Source organism: Canis lupus, chromosome 13 (assembly GCF_011100685.1).
Source record: "Canis lupus familiaris isolate Mischka breed German Shepherd chromosome 13, alternate assembly UU_Cfam_GSD_1.0, whole genome shotgun sequence".
NCBI classification, from domain to species: Eukaryota; Metazoa; Chordata; class Mammalia; order Carnivora; family Canidae; genus Canis; species Canis lupus.
In genome coordinates, this window is record NC_049234.1 from 19,465,973 (window position 1) to 19,488,624 (window position 22,652).

At 38.6% G+C, this 22,652-nt stretch overlaps 1 protein-coding gene across 4 annotated transcripts in view; it reads left to right on the top strand.

Annotated features, from left to right (window-relative positions):
• COL14A1 (collagen type XIV alpha 1 chain) overlaps positions 1-22,652 on the top strand; it is a 218,122-nt gene that overhangs the window by 45,753 nt on the left and 149,717 nt on the right. For all 4 annotated transcript variants that reach the window (XM_038555416.1, XM_038555415.1, XM_038555414.1 and 1 more), the window contains exons 6-9: positions 14,523-14,678; positions 15,502-15,621; positions 17,130-17,294; positions 20,467-20,628. In XM_038555416.1, the coding sequence (XP_038411344.1) occupies positions 14,523-14,678; positions 15,502-15,621; positions 17,130-17,294; positions 20,467-20,628 (603 nt within the window). The remainder of the gene's footprint in view (positions 1-14,522; positions 14,679-15,501; positions 15,622-17,129; positions 17,295-20,466; positions 20,629-22,652) is intronic.

Consider the following 22,652-nt stretch of genomic DNA (forward strand, 5'->3'; position numbering starts at 1 on the left):
TAAAAATCTGAAACATAACTCCCAAAAGTTGGTTGTGAGGATTAAATTAGTTAACATGTGTGAAGTGCCTAGAACATAGTAAGTGCTACATAGGTATTGGTTACTGATATTACAATGGATAGTTTGCAAGAATCAATATAGCTATAGACCAATCTTTTATGTCATTGATTTAACAATAAGTGTGTAGAGGAGGTTTGGTGATTATCATTTAGTGTTGAGCATTGAGTTATTCAGTAGGATTTAACTGGTGATCACAGTAGGCAAGATCCTACCCTCACTCAACTAACATATTCTGGCAAGGATTCAGGAGAAAAGTCAATTCTGCATTATGTATTGGCATTATGGTTGAGCACAGCCAGAACATATGATAATTTTGAAAGTGTATTATTACTTACTAGGATTGCGTATTTCCTGTTAATAGTTTTATGAGTTCTTGGCTTACAGTTAAGAAATAAATTTGAGGGCAGCTCCGGTGGCTTGGTGGTTTAGCGCCTGCCTTTGGCCTGGGGCGTGGTCCTGGGGTCCCGGGATCGGGTCCCATGTCAGGCTCTCTGCATGGGGCCTGCTTCTTCCTCTGCCTGTGTCTCTACTTCTCTCTCTTCTCTCTCTCTCTAATAAATAAATAAAATCTTTAAAAATAAATAAATAAAAATAAATTTGAAAATTTACCACCATTTCCATCAGTTATTCTGGGTCTCAAGTCTACCAAACCCAGGTCTATGAGTTCAGTCCAACAGGACTGGGACTACTTGGGATCTGAATTTTGGTAAGGCCGCAGTCAGAAAATCAGCCAGACCTAAGGGGAATGGGCAGGATTTGAAAGGTAATGCTGCCCAGATCTTGACTCCTAAAGGCGAGAGGGGAGGAATTGGGTCCATTCATAACCTGAACATTGGAATTAGGTTGCGGTCTGGAATTCATACATTAAAGTGTTTAGAAGTTTGCCCGGCCCTTGGATATGCTCTGTAGATGTACCTCCTCCTCCTTTTCCTTCTTATTTTGCTTCACTCTCCTTTTTCTCCTTTTCCTTTTTTCCTTTATTGTTATAATTACTAGTATCTAGACAGCTGATATAGTGTACCAGTCACAGCACCAGGATAGACTAAAACATCTCTGCTAAAATGCATGGGGAAAATTGAGGAAGCATCTCTGTTCATGCCTGTGCCCTGAATTGAGGAAAACTTCTTGAGAATTCATAATCGTGGGCCTGTACTACGTTCAAATTAAGCCTTCAAATCTATAGTCTTCAAATACTCTGGGATCCTTCCATTCAAGAGATTATTATAAAAATTGCTCAGAGTTGGTAAAAGGAGGGTGCTGGAAGATGCAAACACAAAATCACAATTGAAGTACATACGTATAACTCAAATTCTAAAGATTGCCACAAATATAGCAATGCCAAGAAAGAACACGTAATCCCAACTTTTGAAATACAAAAGTAAACCATGTGCTATGAGTTAGAATCAGAAGAATAAATAAACACTATTATTAAAGCTTTAGAAATATTCAAAACAAGAGTAGAAGAAATTGAGAGACTATGAAAAAGAGAATATGTAGATTTGAGAAAGAATCAAATCGAGCATGAAGAGTTATGAAGAACATTAATAGATAGCCCCACCCTGAATCCACACTGGGGAAAATGTAGAATGCCAGATTCAAACATAAGGCTTCAAAAGACAAAATCAGAATGAAGAGAAATAGATGGACTGGTTGAAGCCATTTGTAAATGATAGAGATCTAGCTATGTGCTGTTGTATGTTCTTCAGCTTTTTGATGTGTTAAATAAAACCCCTGTTTTCAGGGGCAACTAGGTGACTCAGTCGGTTGACTCTTGATTTCAGCTCATGTCATGATCTCAGGGTTGTGGGACTGAGCCCCATGTCAGGCTCTGCACTGAGTTTGGAGACTGCTTGAGATTCTCTTTCTCCCTCTGCACCCCCCACCAAAAAAAACCCCACTGTTTTTAAAAGGTGATGTTAGGTAATTGTACTTATTATTAACAAAAAGGTTGAGAAGTTCAGCAAGTTCAGCTTGCTCAATAAACTGGTGACGTGTTTGAGGAAGAAAACAATTTATTAATAAAAAAAGGTTGAGAAATCCTGATCTGTTACAAGTGTGTAGCAGAAAAACTATGACATAAGTATGTCCCTGTTTCTTCTCACATCTTGCCTCCAAGCATTCCATAACATTTCATAGAAGCACAGAGCAAGCAAAGATTGTCCATCAGGCATAAGGCAGTAGACACATTGTAGGTCCCTGAGTCTGGGTAAACTTGCTCAAAGGAGACATCAGAAGATGATATGGATTGCTTTCCAGCCTGAGGTTTAAGAGAATAAATAAAAACATTTTCATCAGACTACTTATTCCTTTCCATACCGAACTTTCTTTTTCCCCCCTTTTTTCCTTATTACTTTTTGAGATCACTATGCCTTAGAATACCACACACAGGTTTTGTGGTCAAACATCTCTTGGAGTGAAATCTTCCCTCACTTGCTACTTAGCCATGCAATCTTAGGCATACAGCAGTCTCCCCCCGCCCCCCCCCCCCCCGCCGCTTATTTGCAGGGGAATACATTCCAAGACCCTCCATCAGTGCCTTCTGAAACCGTAGATGGTACCAAATGCTCTATATGGGATGCTTTTTCCTATATGTGCATACCTATGATAAAGTTTAATTTGCAAATTAAGCACAGTGAGAGGTTTACAACAATAACTACTAATAAAATAGAACAATTATAGCAATATACTGTCATGAAAGTTCTGTCAATGTGGTTTCTCTTTCTCTGTCGAAATTGCCTGATAGTCCTGTACTCACCTTCTTCTTGTGATGATGTGAGATAATAAAATGCTGGCGTGATGAGAGGAAGTGAGGGGAGTGACGTTGGCATTGTGATGAAGTATTAGGCTACTATTGACCTTCTGGTGATACCTCAGAGAGAGGATTGCCTGCTTCTAGACCGTGATGACCACAGGATAAGGGAGGACCATGGGTGAGGGAGAACTATTGCATAAACCTCTCTAAGCTCTAATTTCTTATGCAAAAGCAGCATGATGGTCAAAATAAGCTTACAGCCATGTGAGGATGAACCACTATCACGTAGATGACCTACCTGGGACATCCCAGGCACCTGAAGACTGTCAGTTTCCAACCCAGTTTCCATTTTCTGTTATTTCAATGTCTTCATTTCCAAGAGAAAATAACATACAGATGCAACAGAGTGTCTTCCATCATCAACAGCTATTTGTTGAATATCTGGATGTGGCTTGTTTTAGACTCAAGGAGAGAGGGTCACAATCCTGTGCAGAAGGTCAGGAAAGACTGTGTTAATGGAAAGCATGTTTTTATCGTAAAAAAGTGGAAAGTTGATTTCTGTTTTTTTTTTTTTTTCTGTGATGTGAAACATTACAGTTCATGTTTTCAGGAATTCAGAGAGACATGAGGCAGAATCAGTCATTCAGAAAATGATTGTTGAACACCTGCCAAGTACGTTATACCTGTGTATATATAAAATGACAAGATTTCCTGAGGGCAAGGGGATGAGATTCTTCTAGCAATAGATTTCCAGTTTTCTTAGTCCTCCTCTCCCAAGCTTGATAAGTAATACATTTTAGAAGGATTTTGACACCTTGTCTGTGGACCTCCAACAAATGTTATCATTGTTAACCCGTGACTTCTCCAGTAGTAAGAGACCATAGTTCTTCCTTAAATAAGTTTTCAAATATCCTCACTTTCAACAGATTTTACTTATTTGAGAGAGTGAGAGAGAGAGAAAGAGAGAGCAACAGTGGGGGAGGGTGCAGAGGGAGAGGGAGAAGCAGACTCCTCGCTGTGCAGATATTCCCAACCCAAGGCTTGATTCCAGGACCCTGGGATCATGACCTGAGCTGAAGACAGATGCTGAACCAACTGAGCCACCCAGGTACCCCTCAAATGTCATCATTTTCAAAAGAACTTGTATTTTTAAAAAATCAGATGCTTTACAGCCATGAGCACTCGGAGAGATTTTGGTAGTCTGTCCCCTGTGGGAATGCTTGAGCTTTTCTGAATGATACCTTTCTTTTTGTCTAAGAATTTCATGTTAAACATCTTATTTCTATACCTGCAGGCTTGACTATTGGTGTCAAATTGAGCAGGTGTCTCAGCCTCAGAAATCGCAAAATGTCAGAATCTTTGTTATGGACAAATTGGAATTACAGAGATGATTTGAGTTGCACTTTTCAGAAAATCAACTAACAACCAAAGTAAACATCTACCATTACGTAGTACTATACTATATACAGAGGTGAAAATAAATGTGAATATAATACACTGGCTTCTGAAGTTGAGCAAGTTTTGTTTTTAAATAATGTTGTTCAGGTGAAATAGTCTCTCTTAAGTCTGTATTATCTTAGAAAAATCAGGAAATAACCAGATAATTGTACAAATAAATTTTAGAGCAAATTCTATATAAAAGTATTATTCTAAAAGGACCATATATTTTTCAAGGAAGGAAGATCTATTTTAAGAGTTTTGCATAAGGGTAAGTAAATTTGGAGAGGATAGGTAGGAAGAAATGGTGGAAGGGCAGAAGGAGATAAAAACTGAATCAAAAGTCTCAGAGATGGGAGTGTTTTGGGGAGAGAGGAGGGTAATTTTATTGGAATGAAGTGTGAAATAAATAGGGATAGGTCAAGTGGATTTGAGTTATGGACAGCTTTGAAGAGCACAATGAATAGTTTAGGTTTAATTTGGTAGGTGAGGGAGGGGAGAAATAGTCTTAAAATTGAGAATTGGCTGGCAAATCGAACTCCAGTAAAAAAAATATACAAAAAAATTAAGAATTGGGAAGTACCTGGAGAGCCGTCTAGTTCCATCAGGTTGAGAAGATGGTTGAGACTCTGCAGTCATGGCCTTGAGGGTTGGCCTGCATTTGCTTTCATCGACAGGGATCTTACTATTTCCCCAGGCGGTGATCTATGGAAATCTTGACTGTTGGTTCTGTCTTGAGTTGAATTGAAATCTGTCTTCTTGTGGACAAATAGAACACTCCTAATCCCTCTTTTGTATGACAGTCCTTTAAATATTTGGAGACCGCTGTAGTGTCTTCTCCTGGTCCCTTATGGCTTTTGAGCAGAGAAGAAACATAATGAATGTGATGTTTATGGGACTGTCAAGTTACTGTTAAGATGCAGGGCTCTGAGTGACAGCTGAGATGTTCCTTCTGCTGTGGTTCTGGGATTGAGCTTCACATGCCTACAAGATGTCATGGTATTATTCATCCCAGTTGGATGTAGGGCAAGTGGGCATGATGTTGATTTCATGCTCTTTTTAATGGTTCCCTCCCTTCCAAACTCCCCTCTTCTTTCCCCTTCCCTCCTTCCTTCTCTCCCCCTCCCTCCTTCCTCTCCTCTCCTCTCCTCTCCTCTCCTCTCCTCTCCTCTCCTCTCCTCTCCTCTCCTCTCCTCTCCTCTCCTCTCCTCTCCTCTCCTCTCCTCATTTTCCCTTCCCTTCCCTTCCCTTCCCTTCCCTTCCCTTCCCTTCCCTTCCCTTCCCTTCCCTTCCCTTCCCTTCCCTTCCTTTCCTTTCCTTTCCTTTCCTTTCCTTTCCTTTCCTTTTCTTTTTCCTCCCTCCTCCCTCCCTTTCTCCCTCCATTCCTTCCTTCCTTGCAAATACTTCTGTGAACAGAGTTGCAAAGCACAATAACTAAGTGGTTCAGGTTTTGGAGTCAGTCCTAGATTCGAATTTCACCTTTGCCCCCTGCTCACTGTTTGATGATGGCAAGTTACTTAACCTTTCTAAGTTTCTAACCTTTCATTGGATTGAGAAAAACATCTACCTCATAGGATTAATATCAGGCTTAAATGGAAAAGACATACGCAAAGCGTGTGGTGAAAGCAGTCACTAAATGGCAGGTCTTTTTATTATTGGAAAAAAAAGAAAGCAATGAAAACTGCCACAGTCAACAAATAAATAACTATGTATATACACACACACACACATATATATACATATATGTATCCATTTACACATATACATATGTAATTATGTAACTATAATAACATATACCTTTGTATCTATATTAGTATCTATATCTACCTCTGTCTCTGTATCTATCTACATGTATATGTACATAGATAAATATAAAGGGATTAATGATAAGGAATTGGCTCACATGATTTTTTAAAAAAGATTTTATTTGTTTATTTATGAGAGACACACAGAGAGAGGCAGAGACATAGGCAGAAGGAGAAGCAGGCTCTCTGTGGATAACCTGATGTGGGACTCGGTCCTGGGACTGCAGGATCGCACCCTCAGTCAAAGGCAGACGCTCAACCACTGAGCCCCCCAGGCGTCCCTTGGCTCATATGATGATGGAGGCTAGAGAATCCCCAGATCTGCAGTCAGCAAGCTGGAGACACAGGAGAGCTAGCTGATGGTGTAAATTTTAGCCTGAAATCTGACAGGCTCAATGTCCAAGAAGAACCAGTGTTTCAGTTCGAGTCCACTGTTCCAGCTCAAGGCACTTAGGCAGAAGCCATTCCGTTTTACTCAGTCTTATGTTCTTTTCAGGTCTTCAGCCAATTGGATGACGACCACCCACATGAGGGAGGGCAACTGCTTTACTTGGTCTGTAGATTCAAATGCTAATTCATCCTGAAACAACCCTCAGACACACTCAGAATGACCTTCCACCAAATGTCTGGGCACCCTGTGGGCCAGTCAAGTTGACACATAAAATTAACCACTCTACTGTATATCATATTTCTAGAAAGCAAGAAGTTATGCAAAAACAAAAACAAAAAAACAGAATAAAGGAAGAGAGTGTTAGAGGGGTGCTGTTTTAGGTAGGGCAGTCCCCTGTCAGGGATGCTCTGAAGGGTAAGCTCCCCACCTACTGGATGGACAACTTGTTTTTTTTTAAGCATTTATTTATTAATTTATTAGACAGAGAAAGAGAGAGAGAGGCACAGAGACACAGGCAGAGGGAGAAGCAGGCTCCATGCAGGGAACCCGATGTGGGACTCCATCCTAGGTCTCCAGGATCATGCCCTGGGCCAAAGGCAGGCACCAAACCGCAGAGCCACCCAGGGATCCTCTGGATGGACAACTTGTAACGTTAGTATGACAGATAACTAGTTGACATCCATGTTGCATTGAGGACATTTTCTATGGTGGTGGTGGTAGCATGGTCTGATGAAAAAGGCATGTTAGACCAAACCTTTAGAAGACCTGGCATCCAGTCCTGAGTGAGGTAACCACTGATTCATTCATTTGTCTCTCTGAACCTCACTTTCTTTTCTGAGAAATGAGAACAATAATAGCACCCCCAAGAACATTGAAAAGAACCAGAATGTGCCAAAGTACTGAAAAAACCCTTTTTAGAACCATTGGTAAAATAATGTTAACTCTTTAAAAAAAAATCATCAGTGATGTTGCTGAAGCCAATCTTGGAAGTGAGCTTTTGGTTTGGAGATCTAAACTTAACCTCATGGGAGACTTAAGTGAAAAATTGTTAAGTGACCACAGTTTTCCTTCAGATGTCTTGGTTAATGAATGGCCTCGCTAGGTATTTTGCTAGTGGCATAGAAAAAATAATTTAAAGCCACTAAATGAATCTGACCAGTTGTGGTAAAAATCATCATGAGATTTTCCTAGTGCATATTGAGATAATGTGAGTGAAAATAGTACACACTCCCCTTTAATTCAGCTTTGCCTCACACATCGGAAAAATAGTGAGGAAGACAGGCAAACCTGATATAATGTCTATGATCCCTAAATATCCATAATCCACTTTCCTAGTGTGGTAGAGTGCCAGGGTGGGAGGAGAGACCACATTTAATTGAGCCGTCAGGGTTTATTTTTCTAGTGCCTTGCTGGAGGCATAAATTATGTGAAAAGAGGAATTCCTTTTTAACAACACAATTCAGTGTAGTTCACATTTGTTGATGTACTTCATGCCAAGAGCTGAGCCAGAGAAAGGAGAGAAAAAGATTAGATGCCAACTTCTTTTCTCACAATGAGTTCAATCAAATCAGAGAGGTAGAAATGGAAACAAATCATAATAGTCCAGTGTCATGAATACAGCAAACCATGTACAAATGCAGAGGCAGTAATGAGGGGCAGATAGTGAGTCCTGTCTGAGGATTATTGGAAAAGCTACATGGAGTTGTGAAGCGTGACCTGGGTTTTGAAGGATGAATAGGAGTTTACCTGGAAGAAAAATGCTGCTTCTGTCAATTCTCTCTTTTCTGTTTTCATTAACTAAATTGGTGAACTAATTGCTTTTATTCATGAATACATTGTGTATATTTCCGTTTAAGCCACAATTAGGTTATTACTTTGAATGCTATTAGAACAAAAATAATAATACAGTATAAAAGAAAGACTTTTAATTTGGTAATTTTGTGTCATTCTCACCAGAGTAACACCTCTTTTCCACATACACAGCCACTCTCTATATCATTATGTTTATTTTTAAAAATTTCTTTATTTTAAAAATTTCTTTATTTGAGCGAGAGAAGAGTGAGCATGAGCAGGGGGGAGGGACAAAGGCAGAGGGAGAAGCGAACACCCTGCTGAGCATGGGGCTCTATCCTAGACCCTGAGATCACGACCTGAGCCAAAGACAGATGCTTAACCACCGAGCCACCCAGTTGCCCTGAACAGCTCTTGGTATACAGTAAATATTAAATACATTTTTCATAAATAAATAAATTTTATCCAGAAAATTCATCTCATACTATCAAATTAATAAACAAATTTAGAGTAAGACTGATTTAATTCAGGGTTGTTGGCTTTTCTTTCTTTTCTTTTCTTTTCTTTTTTTCTTTTCTTTCTTTTTTCTTTCTTTCCTTTTTTTTTTTTTTGTGGACAACTGCAAAACTTTTGTTAAAAACCCTGGGGCAGTGGGTGGTGGGGAAGGGTTCAGTCCTGCTGCTTGGTTCTGGAGGAATTGGCCTGGAGGACAGCCCTGCAGACAGCTAGGGTGCTTGAATTCACTTGTATTTTCAACACAAAATTCTCTCGGGATGTCAGCAGCATAGTAAAATTGGTATAAAATTATTGTTAAAGAGATGCTTTTCGCATGGGCTATTTAAGTACTAGGTGATTGCATTTGGAAGGGAAAAAGTTTTAGACAGACAATTAGAAATGCTTGCAAACGGTACATACTAGCTGCAGCTGTCACAGCAGAGGCCAGTTCTGTGGGGATACAGCTTCGTATTGAAGACTTTTCCCTCTGCTTTCTAAATTTGTATCCTGTAGAGTGCCTTATAGAGGCCTATCTAGCCCATGGGGCATGGGGGCGGCTCAGTCGGTTAAGTGTTTGACTCGATTTTGGCTCAGGTTATGATCTTAGAGTCCTGAGATTGACCCACACATTGGGCTCCATGCTCAGCGAGTAGTCTGCTTGAAATTCCCTCTCCCTCTGCCTCTCCTTCAACTCGCGCTCTCTCTTTCTCGCAAATAAAATCTTTTTTTAAAGAAGTCTATACAGCCCAGTTGTTAAAAGCTTAGATTTTGTTTTTTTATTTTTTAGATTTTATTTTTAAAAGGTTTTTATTTCTTTCTTAGAGAGACAGAGAGAGCATGGAGGTGAGGGGCAGAAGGAGAGGGAGAGAGAGAATCTCAAGCTGACTCTCCACTGAGCACAGAGGCTGATGTGGGGCTCGATCTCCCAAGACCATAAGATCATGACCTGAGCCAAAACCAAGAGTTGGTCGCTTAACAACTGAGCCACCCAAGAGCCCCTAAAAGCTTAGATTTTAAACACATGATACTGGGATCCAAACACCAGGTTTGCCCCTCCTTCCCTGTGTGACCCCTTGGGCAAATCACTCAACCCATGTATATCATACTTTCTGGCCTGAAGTTGGGCTGATAAAAATGGCACCTCACAGAGCTGTTGTGAGGACTAAATCAATAGATAGGCATAGAGAGCTTAATGTTTAATGTCATGATGGGCATAACTTTCAGATAAGAAGTTGTTGGTTTCTCCCAGGCCTCTTCATCCTGCACATCCAGAGGGTATAAGACCGATTGGGAGCTGCTCCTTCTGATGCCATGTGTGACATCAGTGTGATGTTTGTGATGTAACACATAGATTGGGTGCTTTCCTTTGCTATCAGCTGATTGCCATCAGCTGCTTAGCTTTCTTTTCTTCTTTTTGCACTCCCCGCATTTCCAGAATTGCATTTTAGATAAAGTCCATGTTAAGAGCTGAATTAAAATACAGTTAAAGAAATAATTTTCCCTGTTCCTCTGCTTTAACTTTATATACAATATGGAGGGGCAGAAAGGATTTATTAAAATAATTAATTACAGGGAGCCCAGGTGGCTCAGTGGTTTGGCACCGCCTTCAGCCTGGGGCGTGATCCTGGGGACCTGGGATCAAGTCCCATGTTGGGCTCCCTGCATGGAGCCTGCTTCTCCCTCTGCCTGTGTCTCTGCCTCTCTCTCTCTCTCTCTCTCTCTCTCAATCATGAATAAATAAATAAAATCTTTTAAAAAAATAAAATAATTACAGAATACTGTTTTAACAATGAAAAGATATTAATGACTTTATTTATTTATTTTTTACCAGTAAACTCTTTGTAATTTGATTTTTAGGAACTAACAGTCATGTTTGATGGCTGGCTGATCTGCAGTTTGATAACTAGCAAAACTGGAATTTCACAAGTTTTTTGGGGGGGCTCTTTTTATTTAAAATCTATGTAATTAACATATACTGTATTATTAGTTTCAGAGGTAGAATTTAGTGATTCATCAGTTGCATATAACACCCAGTGCTCATTACATCAAGTGCCATCCTTAATGCCCATCACCCAGTTACCCCATCCTCCTACCACCTTCCCTCCAGCAACCCTTAGTTTGTTTCCTAGAGCTCAGAATCTCTTATGGTTTGCGTCGGTCTCTGATTCATCTTCTTTTATTTTTCCTTCCTTTCCCCTGTGTTAATGTTTTGTTTCTTAAATTCCACATGAGTGAAATCATATGATGTTTGTTTTTCTCTGACTTGTTTCATTTAGCATATTACCCCTTTAGCTCCGTTGCAAATGGCAAGATTTTTTGATGGCTGGATAATATTCCTCGTGTGTGTGTGTGTGTGTGTGTGTACACCACATCTTTATCCATTCATCTGTGGATGGACATCTGCACTCTTCCCATAGTTTGGCTGTTGTAGACATGTACTTATCCCTTTAAATGCATTTTTTTTTCCTTTAAATGCATTTTTAAATTACATTTGCCTACAGAGTTTTACATGACATTTATCTGGGCTTCCAGGTCTGTCTGGTTTTCCACCACTTGATTCCTTAACACATTTTATGATGCTTCATTTTTTTTTTTTCCCTGACTGGTCTCTCTCCATTGGAGAATGCTGACGTGGATAACATATTTTCCAGTAGAAGGAGAATATTTGTCATCAGTGCTGAATCTGCGCTCTTATTTTTAATAAAATTTGAATATACTCAACATTTAGTAAAATGTGAGTATATATTTTAAAAGATTCACTAGAGCAGCTGGAATCATGTTTGAGATGTGTGGTTATTGAACTCAAGCATGACAGCTTTAAAACACCTCTTGCTTGAAGTGTTCGAACATTTGTCTGCCTCTGGCACAAACATACTTGGCAGGGTAAGCATGGTGCACACTATGTACAGAGTTTGTTCTACCTACAGTAAATCTTAGTGGAGTTGGACATGCTGCATTCGTGCCTGCCATAGTGGGAAATAGCCCTTAGGGTGATTGTGCTTGGATAGATCTTAGGGCTAATAACCAGGGTTTAGGGCATTTTTAAAAAATAGTGTTTTCAGAGTTCCCAAGTGCATGTGCACTAATCTTGAAGAAAAATCATACTCTGGAATGCAGAACCAATGATATATTTTGATTTCTGAAATCCAACATCTTAAAAACTGTGTCTTTCTGCTGATGTAACAGATACTGGTCTTTAGTTAGAAAACAGGGCATGAATAGGCCATTAATTTCAAATCAAGTGTGTGGAATTGTACCTTGTGTTTAAGGCTTGGTGTTTAAATTGTGTGACATAAAGACTAAATTTTTTTTTATAGTCAATATTCTCTGCATTCCAGATAGGATTGTTTTTGATTAGTTACTTAATTTGTTACTTTTAATGGCATAATAATCATACAGATCCCTCTCTCTCCCCCAGGAAAGCTAATACTTTGCCCATAACCCACATATAACCAGATGGTGCTGCTGTCATCCCAATTCCTTGGTTCTCTTCACCCAAGGCAATTACTATCTTGGACTCTCTATTCATCACCCAACCTCCTCTCACTTTTAGACATAGTTCTATGGCATCCATATATATTTCTTAAAAGAGTATTTTTATATTAGTTATTTTTATCTCTATAAAAAGATGTCAGGCTAATAGCAATCTTTTGGAACTTATTCCTCCCCATCCCCAAATATTGCTACCTACCAAAGAGCAGTATGTTGCTAAGATTCATCCAGATTATTGCATTTATTTTTGCTCCTACATAAAATACAGGTTTTCATAGTCCTCTTCTAAATAACCAGGGAGAAATAGGTCCCTTTCTAAGACCCTGTCTGCAATGCATCCAAACAATTAGTTAAAGAGTGAAACCGTATCCCCCCAACAGTTTTCGAAAAGAGAGGACTCTCCATTTCAAGTAAGTTTCCCCATAAATACCAAGAGAAATAGACTCTTAGAGCTTCAAGACTTCAGTTTTCCCTGATTATTTCCAAAAACCAAATTAATTTTTACTTCATGACTTCTTAAAATAATTCTTAGAATACTTCAGCGTAGTGGCTTTGTATCTGGTTATTAATGAAGGGATATTTGGTGCCCAAAAATGTAATATGTAAACTTCAGATTGAGCTGTACTATTTAGCTTCCATAATGAGTATCTGATTGTTTCATTGGCAAGTACATTTTATCCCTTCTGGTAAAAGAATCTAGGTATTCCTTGCATACTTATGTCTGGGAGGGGGAAGAAAACTAAGATTTTTCGGGAATAATGTAGTCTGGTAGGTGCAGGGGTATCTGTTATATTGCCTACCCCAAACATAGTAGGTTGATTATTTTTCCCTGCTGGAAAAATTTAGTCAGTTTATTCATAAACACTTCTGTGTTTCAGTTTTCAGTACATAAACTGTATTGTATTTCAAATATTGTTTTACTGTCATTTTAATGTTAGAAAACACACGAAATAGGGATTTGCTGGGCAACTTCAAGAAGTTGACATGGACACAAAGATACACACACTGTTCATGATCACCAGTCCTAATATGAACATTGAGCAAAGTTAAGGAGCCCATTTGAAAGCACAAACTAGAGTAGGAAGCAATGCTACTAAAGGTGCTAACAAGACTGCAAATCTCTACAGGTTCTGAACTACATGAAGACTATTTTAATACCTTGGCTCTGTGTGACAACATGTAGTCAAGCACAGACCTACCATACTGCCCACAGCCTCCTCGTTTGTTGCAAAGATCAACTCCAGTTGTGATTTTCTCTAAGGGTCTCTAAGTATTACTCTGGCTCCTGGCATCCTTTTCTAGCTCCTTATTCTAAAGCCTAATTGAGCCATTTAAAAAAATCAAATGCTAAATGATTTTTAGGGACAAAATCTTATTGTCACATGCAGTATGCTAAAGAATTTGAATATAGGGAAACTCCTGGGCCTTTTCCCAATTTTCTTCTTCCACAAACCCTTCCTACTTTGACAAAGGCCTGCATACTTTTCTTTTTTAAACCAAATTTATTTAAATTCAATTAGCCAACATATAGTAAGTACCTCATTAGTTTCAGGTGTAGAGTTCAGTAATTCATCAGTTGCATATAACATCCAGTGCTCATCACATCACATTGTGTACCTTTCTTTTTTTTGTAAATATTTTATTTATTTATTCATGGAGACACACAGAGACAGGCAGAGACATAGGCAGAGGGAGAAGCAGGCTCCCTGCAGAGCCTGATGCAGCGCTTGATCCCAAGACCCAGGGATCACTCCTTGAGCGAAGGCAGACGCTCAGCCACTGAGCCACTCAGGTGCCCTTACCTTTCTTAGATTAAATGCATGGCATGCATAGATTAAATTCAGGAAGCCCCTGTTTCTTTTATATCACTTCCGCCAGCATGCGCTTATCAGGAGAGCTGCCTCTCTGTTTTCTGGCCATCATCCCATCTCTGCTGAATCCTTCACCACTGGTTGCTAAGACCTTTCCTGGAAAGAATCTACAGGCTAAAACCCAAAGCTGGATGATTTTTCACAGACACTACTTTTCTAAAATACGCAGAAGGCTTGAGTTGCCAGGACAGTGTGAACCTGCCAGTGTTTTGCTAACTATTTCCAGAACACTGACTCTGCTGCCAGCTGTTACCACAATTTTTTCCTAGTAAGAATGCATTTAAGGGAAGGGTTGTAAAAACATGGTTGCTTTAATGGGAATTTTATTGTATTATTAGCACTAAGTTATCTGAAAGATATAAAATAGGATCACTTTTTTAAAAAGTTGCAGAAGTGATATAGAAATTTTTCTGGTTTGTGCTTTGCAGAAGTGAAGTTTTTCTGTGAAATTCCAGCTATTGCTGATATTGTAATCCTGGTGGATGGTTCATGGAGTATTGGAAGATTCAACTTCAGACTGGTTCGGCTTTTCTTGGAAAACCTGGTTACAGCATTCAATGTGGGCTCAGAGAAGACACGAATTGGTACATGTTCTGTTGTTAGCAGAAGTCAGCTGTCAGTGTAAATCTGCTGGGAAGCTTCATAAGAGATTTCAAAAACTTTACGGAGCGACATTCAGAATTATAGGATCAACTTTCATGATATTCCTAAGAGCACAAGTTTGGATCAATGAATTCGTGCTAATTTATGCTGAAGGATGCTGTCATTCAATTAATTATTGAACACATTTCGGTTTTCTAAAAAGTCAAAATGTTGTCTGCCTAATAATAATAATAACAAAGTTGTAACAGGTTTAAGAATTTTTCAGGTAGAAGTTTCCTTCTTATTTAAAAGAAACAGCTGAATCCATTGGAATTTTGAACTAAGAAAATTGGGAATTGGAAATAGTTTTATAGTACAAAATAATCTCTGCCAAGTTAATTCTAGCCAAGATAAAAAGAAAAGGTTATAAAGCTTTGAGCAATATATTCACTTTATCATATAGAGTCTCATAGTTTCACTTTTAAATAGCCATTAAGGAAAGTCCTTCCTTTGAGGACAAAAATGAACCAGTAAATTAGAGGTTTTATCTACAAATACAATCAGATTTGTTTTTTAAATACCAAGTACCTAATTAGGTGCTCACTACTAAATGGCTAGAAAACATGTACATTCCTCCTGTCCCAAGATATGTCCAAACTAATTCCTTAAATTGATGCCAAGAATTCTTTTTGAAATTACATAGTGAAGCAGAGAAAGAATTGCTAAAAAGATCAGGCCCTTTATTATTCTGGTTTCACAAATAGTCCACTAGATGCTTGAGTTAACCCATCATTTCTGGTTGGGCTATCTCATCTTTTTTACCAGGTCTTGCACAGTACAGCGGTGACCCCAGAATAGAGTGGCACTTGAATGCCTTTAACACAAAGGATGAGGTCATTGAAGCCGTCCGAAATCTACCATACAAGGGAGGAAATACGCTAACAGGTATGTTTCATTCATTTCATGTTTTTAGCAACATATCTTGCCAAAGATTAGTTTCATTTCTTAATCTGCCACTTTATAAGACTTGATCTAGTATTTTTAAACCAAACTAAAATCTAAAATTCTTAGATGGCTTCTTTTCTCAAACTTAGCATTAAGAATTAAAACCTAGACCCCCCCCCAAAAAATAAAATAAAACCCAGACCCGCCTCCCTGCCCCCCCCCATTCCTTTCGCTGTGTGAATGTAATGTCTCCAGAAGGACTTGGCTGGGCCAGGAAGAGATGGAGCAATCCTGGATGCTGACAATCTTCAGCGACTGTCTTAGCTGCGGGTGTCTTAGCTTTTGCCAGTTCATTTCCCTTCCTCTTTTCTCCTCTAGCCACCCCATCATTCTATTTATTTATTTATTTATTTAGACTTTATTTATTTATTTATTTTAGAAAGAGAGAATGCATGTGCACCAGTGGGGGGAGGGGCAGAGAGAGAGAGAGAGCGCATTCCAAGCAGACTCTGTCCTGAGCTCAGAGCCTGAAGTGGGACTCAATCCCAGGACCCTGAGATCATGACCTGAGCTGAAATCAAGAGTTGGACGCTCAACCAACTGAGCCACCCAGGGCTTCTAGCCATCCCATCATTTTAAGTGAAAACAAATTTTTACCTTATTTACTTTCAAGGAAGGTATTTTCTTTGCCTTATTCTACAAGCAGTAGTGTCATGAAAATATTTGTGCATCCCTGGCTCACCCATTTTTTGATAAACAAGGAATATAAGAATATCTAGATTATAATTATTCCAGCCACAAGGGGTTGTCACAGGTTTTAACCTTAGTACCTGGTATTTTCTTCTATGGGTGCACAATGTAGATACTCATTTTAGAGAGTAGTGATGCTATCATTGACTTTTAAGTAAGCCATTGAAATCTTGATAATTGCTTTGCCAGTTTGAGGCATAATCTTTTTGTTAAAAGCAGGAAACTTTATTAAACACAAATCTTATAACAGTATTGCAGCATGTATTATTTTTTTCTGAATGAAAAGTGTCACACTCAAAAGGCAGGAATTCAGTGATCATTTTGGATCTGCCTCCACTATCCCTAAAAAAAGAAAGAGAATTTGGTTCTTTAGACCATCATAAACAAGGTTTTGTTAATATTTAGGATTGTTGCTTCTGTGTGGGTATTCCTGCTTTATCCTAAATTATAAAGGTTTAGGTTTTCTTGTACTTAATTCTGTAAACATCTATTGGCGATGAATTTAATGTTCTTTATAAATGCTAGCTTCTGAAATGATGGACTATTCAGTTATTTATGTTATCTGTATTCTGGTGGATTTTAGGTTTTCATCAGGTCTGTTGAGAAAAAGGTCATTGTAAAAATGAAGATGAAAGTTCATATCTTTTGAAAAACTTTTAGCTCAATAAGTTACTCATCTTGTGGTTACATTTTTCAGAATTGGAAAGCTTTTTATTAGAGGTGGTTGGTTTGTTTTATTTTCTCCTGTTTTCCCCCAGGTCTTGCTTTGAACTACATTTTTGAAAATAGCTTTAAACCAGAAGCAGGAGCAAGGACTGGAGTATCCAAAATTGGCATTTTAATCACAGATGGAAAGTCCCAAGATGATATAATTCCACCATCTAGAAACCTTCGTGAATCTGGTGTAGAACTGTTTGCTATAGGTATGTACTTTTTGTGGTCCTATTTCAACAATGGGCACAGACACACAACCACTTAAAACAATATATAGTGCAAAGTACACTTCATTGAAAGCCAGGAGACCTGAATAGTTTGTAGTCCTGGCTCTAGTGGTAGCCAGTCTTGTGCTCTGAGCCCAACATCATTACATTTAAGATTGAAGCGGTGGTAACTTTCATGTACCCCATAGCATGAGAATCTCTGGATGAGATGCCATCCATAAAGTACTGTGAAAAGCATAAAGTAGCATGCAAAGGTTAGGTCATGTTTGTTAGCTTTTAATTAGTAAGGACTTTCTCTCTTTTAAAGAAAGATTTATTTATTTATTTGAAAGATTGTGTGAGAGAGAGAGAGTGTGCACACACATAGAAGAGTAGGGCAGAGGGTGAGGGAGAGAATCTCAAGCGAACTCCCTGCTGAGCTCAGAGCCTGACCCAGACTTGATTTCAAGACCCTGAAATCATGAGCTGAGCTGAAACCACGAGGTGGATGCATAACCAACTAAGCCACCCAGGCACCCCAGGACTTTCTCTTTAGTATCACATTATAGCAATCTCTTCTCTGGTAGTATAGAGGAGAAACCAGTTTATTGTTTTCAAGGGATTAAGGTCCTGCAGCTATTTGGAAAGCATAAAGTTCTAGCTATGCAATATTATTTCTTTGAAACTAACTCTCTATAAGGTATCACCCTTGTGGAAAAGGAGACATGTGGCACACATTCAGGATAACTGCAAACCATTTAGATGATGCAACTTCGCTCTTGATGAAAATATTTACAGTTTCTTTGGCAGCAGGAAGGTCTTTTACTTAGTAGAGACCAACCAAAACAAACCAAAATAAAACAAAACAAAATCCCCAAACAAGAAACAGTTCATCTGACCCATTCCTAGATTTTCTATTGGAAATATAGTTTATAGAGTGCTGCATTCAAGATGTTTGTGCTTAAATGCTGTGTGCCGGGCATTGTGGTGGGTGCTGGGACACGAAGATGAGCAAGGCAAAATCCTTACAGAACAAATTCCTTCCAAGTCATCATGACCTCTTCTTCCCTTTCCCAAGCTGTTTGCAACAAACGATTCAGTTTGGAAAGATGAGAGAGAGAGATAGTAGAGATTTGGGACTAGCTCCCCTAGAATATACTTTTTGTCATTGGCGATGGTGGTAGGGTTTTTTTTTCCCCAGTATATTCTTATATGAATGCAAACTTGTTGATTTTACCTAAAAGTCATCAAAAGCATTATTGACATTAAACTGCTTGTCTCTTTAAGTACTCAGTGTTATTTTGTTCCTGTGCACACAGATCCAGCTGTATATTTTAGAAGCTTTTGTTGAAATCCTTCAGGCAGGAAACATCAGAGAAATTAATCAATTTTTTTTTTTTTACTATACTATCCTTTTGTCCATCAGAGGCAATCTTTTTAAAGATTTTATTTATTCATTTGACAGAGAGAAAGAGAGAGCACAAGCAGGAGGAGCAGTAGTCAAAGGGAGAGAGAGAAGCAGCCTCCCTGCTGAGCAGGGGGCCCCTTGTAGGGCTCCATCCCAGGACCCAGGATTAACCACTGAGCCACCAGGCGTCACCAAGGGGAATCTTTATAGACGACAAACTAATGGGATTAATTTATGTGTTTAGTTTCCATTCTGTGGTCTTGTTGATAATAAATGGATGAGTTTTGAAACAAAACTTTGTGTGAACTCATACAGATGTAATTTGGACTTTTTCTTTGGAAATTACCTGGAAATCATTAGTATTTATTATCTTATAACCCTCTAAAGCACATAGTTCAGAGACAGCCAACACTTTGTCACTTAATATGTCAAAGTTGGAAGATAAATTAAATGGCACAGCCAGGCATCTGAGAAGTCATTCATGTTACCCTAGGTAATCTCCCTTCCTTGCTTCCATAGTACCTTAAAAAAATACCCTTAGATGATTGCAATGATGGATTTATAAAGAAAGGCTCCTTGTTTGCTAAACCCTGGGGAAGAGAAATCTACCTCTACACCCATAAAACCCAACCCCATGCCTTCCTTTTCTATTTAAAATTTCTCTTACTTGTTTTAATGGTTGATCTTCTGAGAAGGGGTGTGTTATAGTAGTTAAGAGGATATGACTTTGGATCTAGATTACCTGGTGGGAACTCCAGCTATACACCTACTGCTGTGTTCCCTTGAGCAAGTTAATTAACTTCTCTGTGCAACAGTTTACTGATTCATATACTGGGGGGAAACAATAGTGCCAGACTCATAGGGTTGATTGTTAGGATTGAATGCATTTATACACCTAAACCATTGCAGTTCCTGGGGCATAGCAGGTACCCTGTAAGTGTTAGCATCTACTGCTAAGACAGACTGGAAAAGTTGTGCGGAGCTGAAGGTTTTGTGTCTCACTCTGTTTCCTGCTACATTCCAAACACCCAGAATTGTGCTTGACTTGTAGCAATGGAATTCTACAAATATTGTGGAAGAAGCAGAGCTTCCCTATTTGCATTAGCAAAATTGCAGTGGTTACTAGTCAGCCAGTTGTACTTGAATATGTTAAAGATTTTTTTCCCAAGCTTTCCTTTAATGCTATATAATGGTACTGTAAATATTAAAAAATATATATATTTAATTTTTATTCTACAGTTACTCTTAATTTAAGTAAAATTATTTTATAGAACTTTAAACCAAAGGTTTTGTTAGTTTAGAATGCTGGTTTAATTATTATTGCCTCTGCAATATTCATCCAAGACAGAAGTTGGTGTTTTTTTTAAGATTATTTATTTATTTATTCATGAGAGACACACAGAGAGGCAGAGACATAGGTAGAGGGAGAAGCAGATTCCCTGTGGGGAGCCTGATATGGTGCTTGATCCCAGAACCCTGGGATCATGACCTGAGCCAAAGGCAGACGCTCAACCATGGAGCCACCCAGGTGCCCCAGAAGTTAGTTTCATTAACACATTATCTGTTAAGATACACCTAAGTTAGGATGTAATCATTTAAAAATGATTCTGAAGGTGAATTTTACAAAACTGACATGAGATGCACCTCTTGAAAGAAGCAGATGCTTCGATGGCAGGGGGTACTGATGGGCTCTGGACAGGCTCATGGAGGTTGGTTTTTCAAATGGGGCATGAGTGTGACAACCCTCCCTGTTGTCCTCAATGTAAGGGGTGAAAAACGCGGATGAGAATGAGCTGCGGGAGATCGCCTCTGAACCAGACAGCACTCATGTGTACAATGTCGCCGAATTTGACCTGATGCACACAGTAGTGGAGAGCCTGACCAGGACTGTCTGCTCCCGGGTGGAAGAACAAGACAGAGAGATCAAAGGTAAAGCGAGGAACAGAAGGCGGTCATTCTGTGCATGTGGATATTACTCTTCAAAAGTCTATCGTGGATTATGAAAATTCTCATCATTTTTCATGCTGACTTTCTAAATAGAATCCTTATTCCCCTAAGACATGAATCATCAGACTAGAAAGGGAATATACTGACATCCCATGGGGGAGGAATAGTTTAACTACTACATAATTTTCTCCATAGTGTTACATTTAGACCATCATGTTTTTTTTTTTTTTTTAACTAAACTTTGGATTTTGAAGTAATTGTACAGGCACATAAAATTTTAAGAAAAATGTAAAGAGAGATCGTGTCCACTTTGCCAGTTCCCCTTAATGGTAACATACTTCCAAAACTACAGTACAGTATCGCAGGCAGGATACTGGATTTGGTAGCCACAATACAGAACACTTCCATCACCATGGGGATCATTCCTGTTGTCCTTTTATGGCCAATTCACTCATCTCTATCCACAACCTCTCCCTTACCCCAGACAACCACTGATTGGTGCTCCATCTCTAAATATTTTTTCATTTTGAAAATATTGTATAAATGGAATTATGCAGTATGTAATATCTGGGGACTAGTTTTTTTTTTTTTCATTCAGGATAATTCCCTGGCCATTCATCCTACTTGTTGCATGTATCAGTAGCTCTTTCCTTTTTATGGCTGTGTCATATTCCATGGTATGGATGAACCATTCTGTTTAACCATGAACAGATTGGAAGTCAATCAGAGAAAGACAAATACCATATGATTTCATTCATATGTGGAATTTAGGAAACAGAACAGATGACATAGGAGGAGGAAGGGAAAAATGAAATAAGATGAAATCAGAGAGAGTGACAAACCATAAGAGACTTTTAACTCTAGGAAACAAACAGAGTTACTAGAGGGGAGGTGAGTACGGGGATGGGGTACCTGGGTAACAGGCTTGAAGGAGGGCATGTGACAGAATGAGCACTGGGTGTGATATGCAGCTCATGAATCGCTGAACTCAACTTCTGAAACTAATAATACACTCTATGTTAATTAATTAATTTTAAATAAAATACAATTATTTTTTAAAAAGGAAGAAAGACATCTGGGTCGTTTCCATTTTTGGCTGTTACAAACAAATCTGCTATGAATGTTGATGTAGGTTCTGGTGTAAATATAAGTTTTCATTTCTCTGGGATAATGCCCAGGCTGCAATTGCTGCATCATATTGTAGTAGCACACTTAGTTTAGCTTAGTGTTAAGAAACTGCACCCTGTTTACCAGGGTGGCTGCAGCATTCTGCATTCCCACCAGCAATATATGAGTGCTTATGTTTCTGTGCATTGTCACCAATATGTGTTGTTGTTAACACGTTTTATTTTAGGCATTCTGATAAGTATGTAATCCTATCTCATTGTCAGTTTAATGTGCATTTCCCTAATGGCTAATGAAATTGGACATTTTTTTGCATGCTTATTTCACATATGCATTTGCTCTTTGGCTGTTCATGTCTTTTGCCCATTTTCTAATTAGTTAGTTGGGTGTGCATGTGTTAAGTTTTTAACCATTGAGTTTGGACAATTCATTTATATTCTAGCTACAAATCCTTTGTTAGATATATGGATTGTTACTATTTTCCCCCAACCTGTAGCCTATCTGCTCATCTTTTTAACAAGGTCTTTTGAAGAGCAAAAGTTTTAAATGAGGTCCGATTTATCAGTTTTTCATTATATGGTTATTGCTTTTAGTATCAAGTTGAAGGATTATTTGGCCATAAATGTTAAAAATTTTCTTTTGTAGTTTTATTCTAAAATGTTTTACATTAAGTCCATGACCTAGGTTAACGTTTTGTAAAAGATTTTAAGTTTAGTTCAAGGCCTGTTTTTTCTTTCTTTCTTTCTTTCTTTCTTTCTTTCTTTCTTTCTTTCTTTTTTCTTTTCTTCTTTCTTTTTTTGCCTATCAGCATACTACTTCCTGTAAATGCTCCATTTCTGCCATTGAATTGCTTTGCACCTTGTTAAATATTAGTTGGGCAA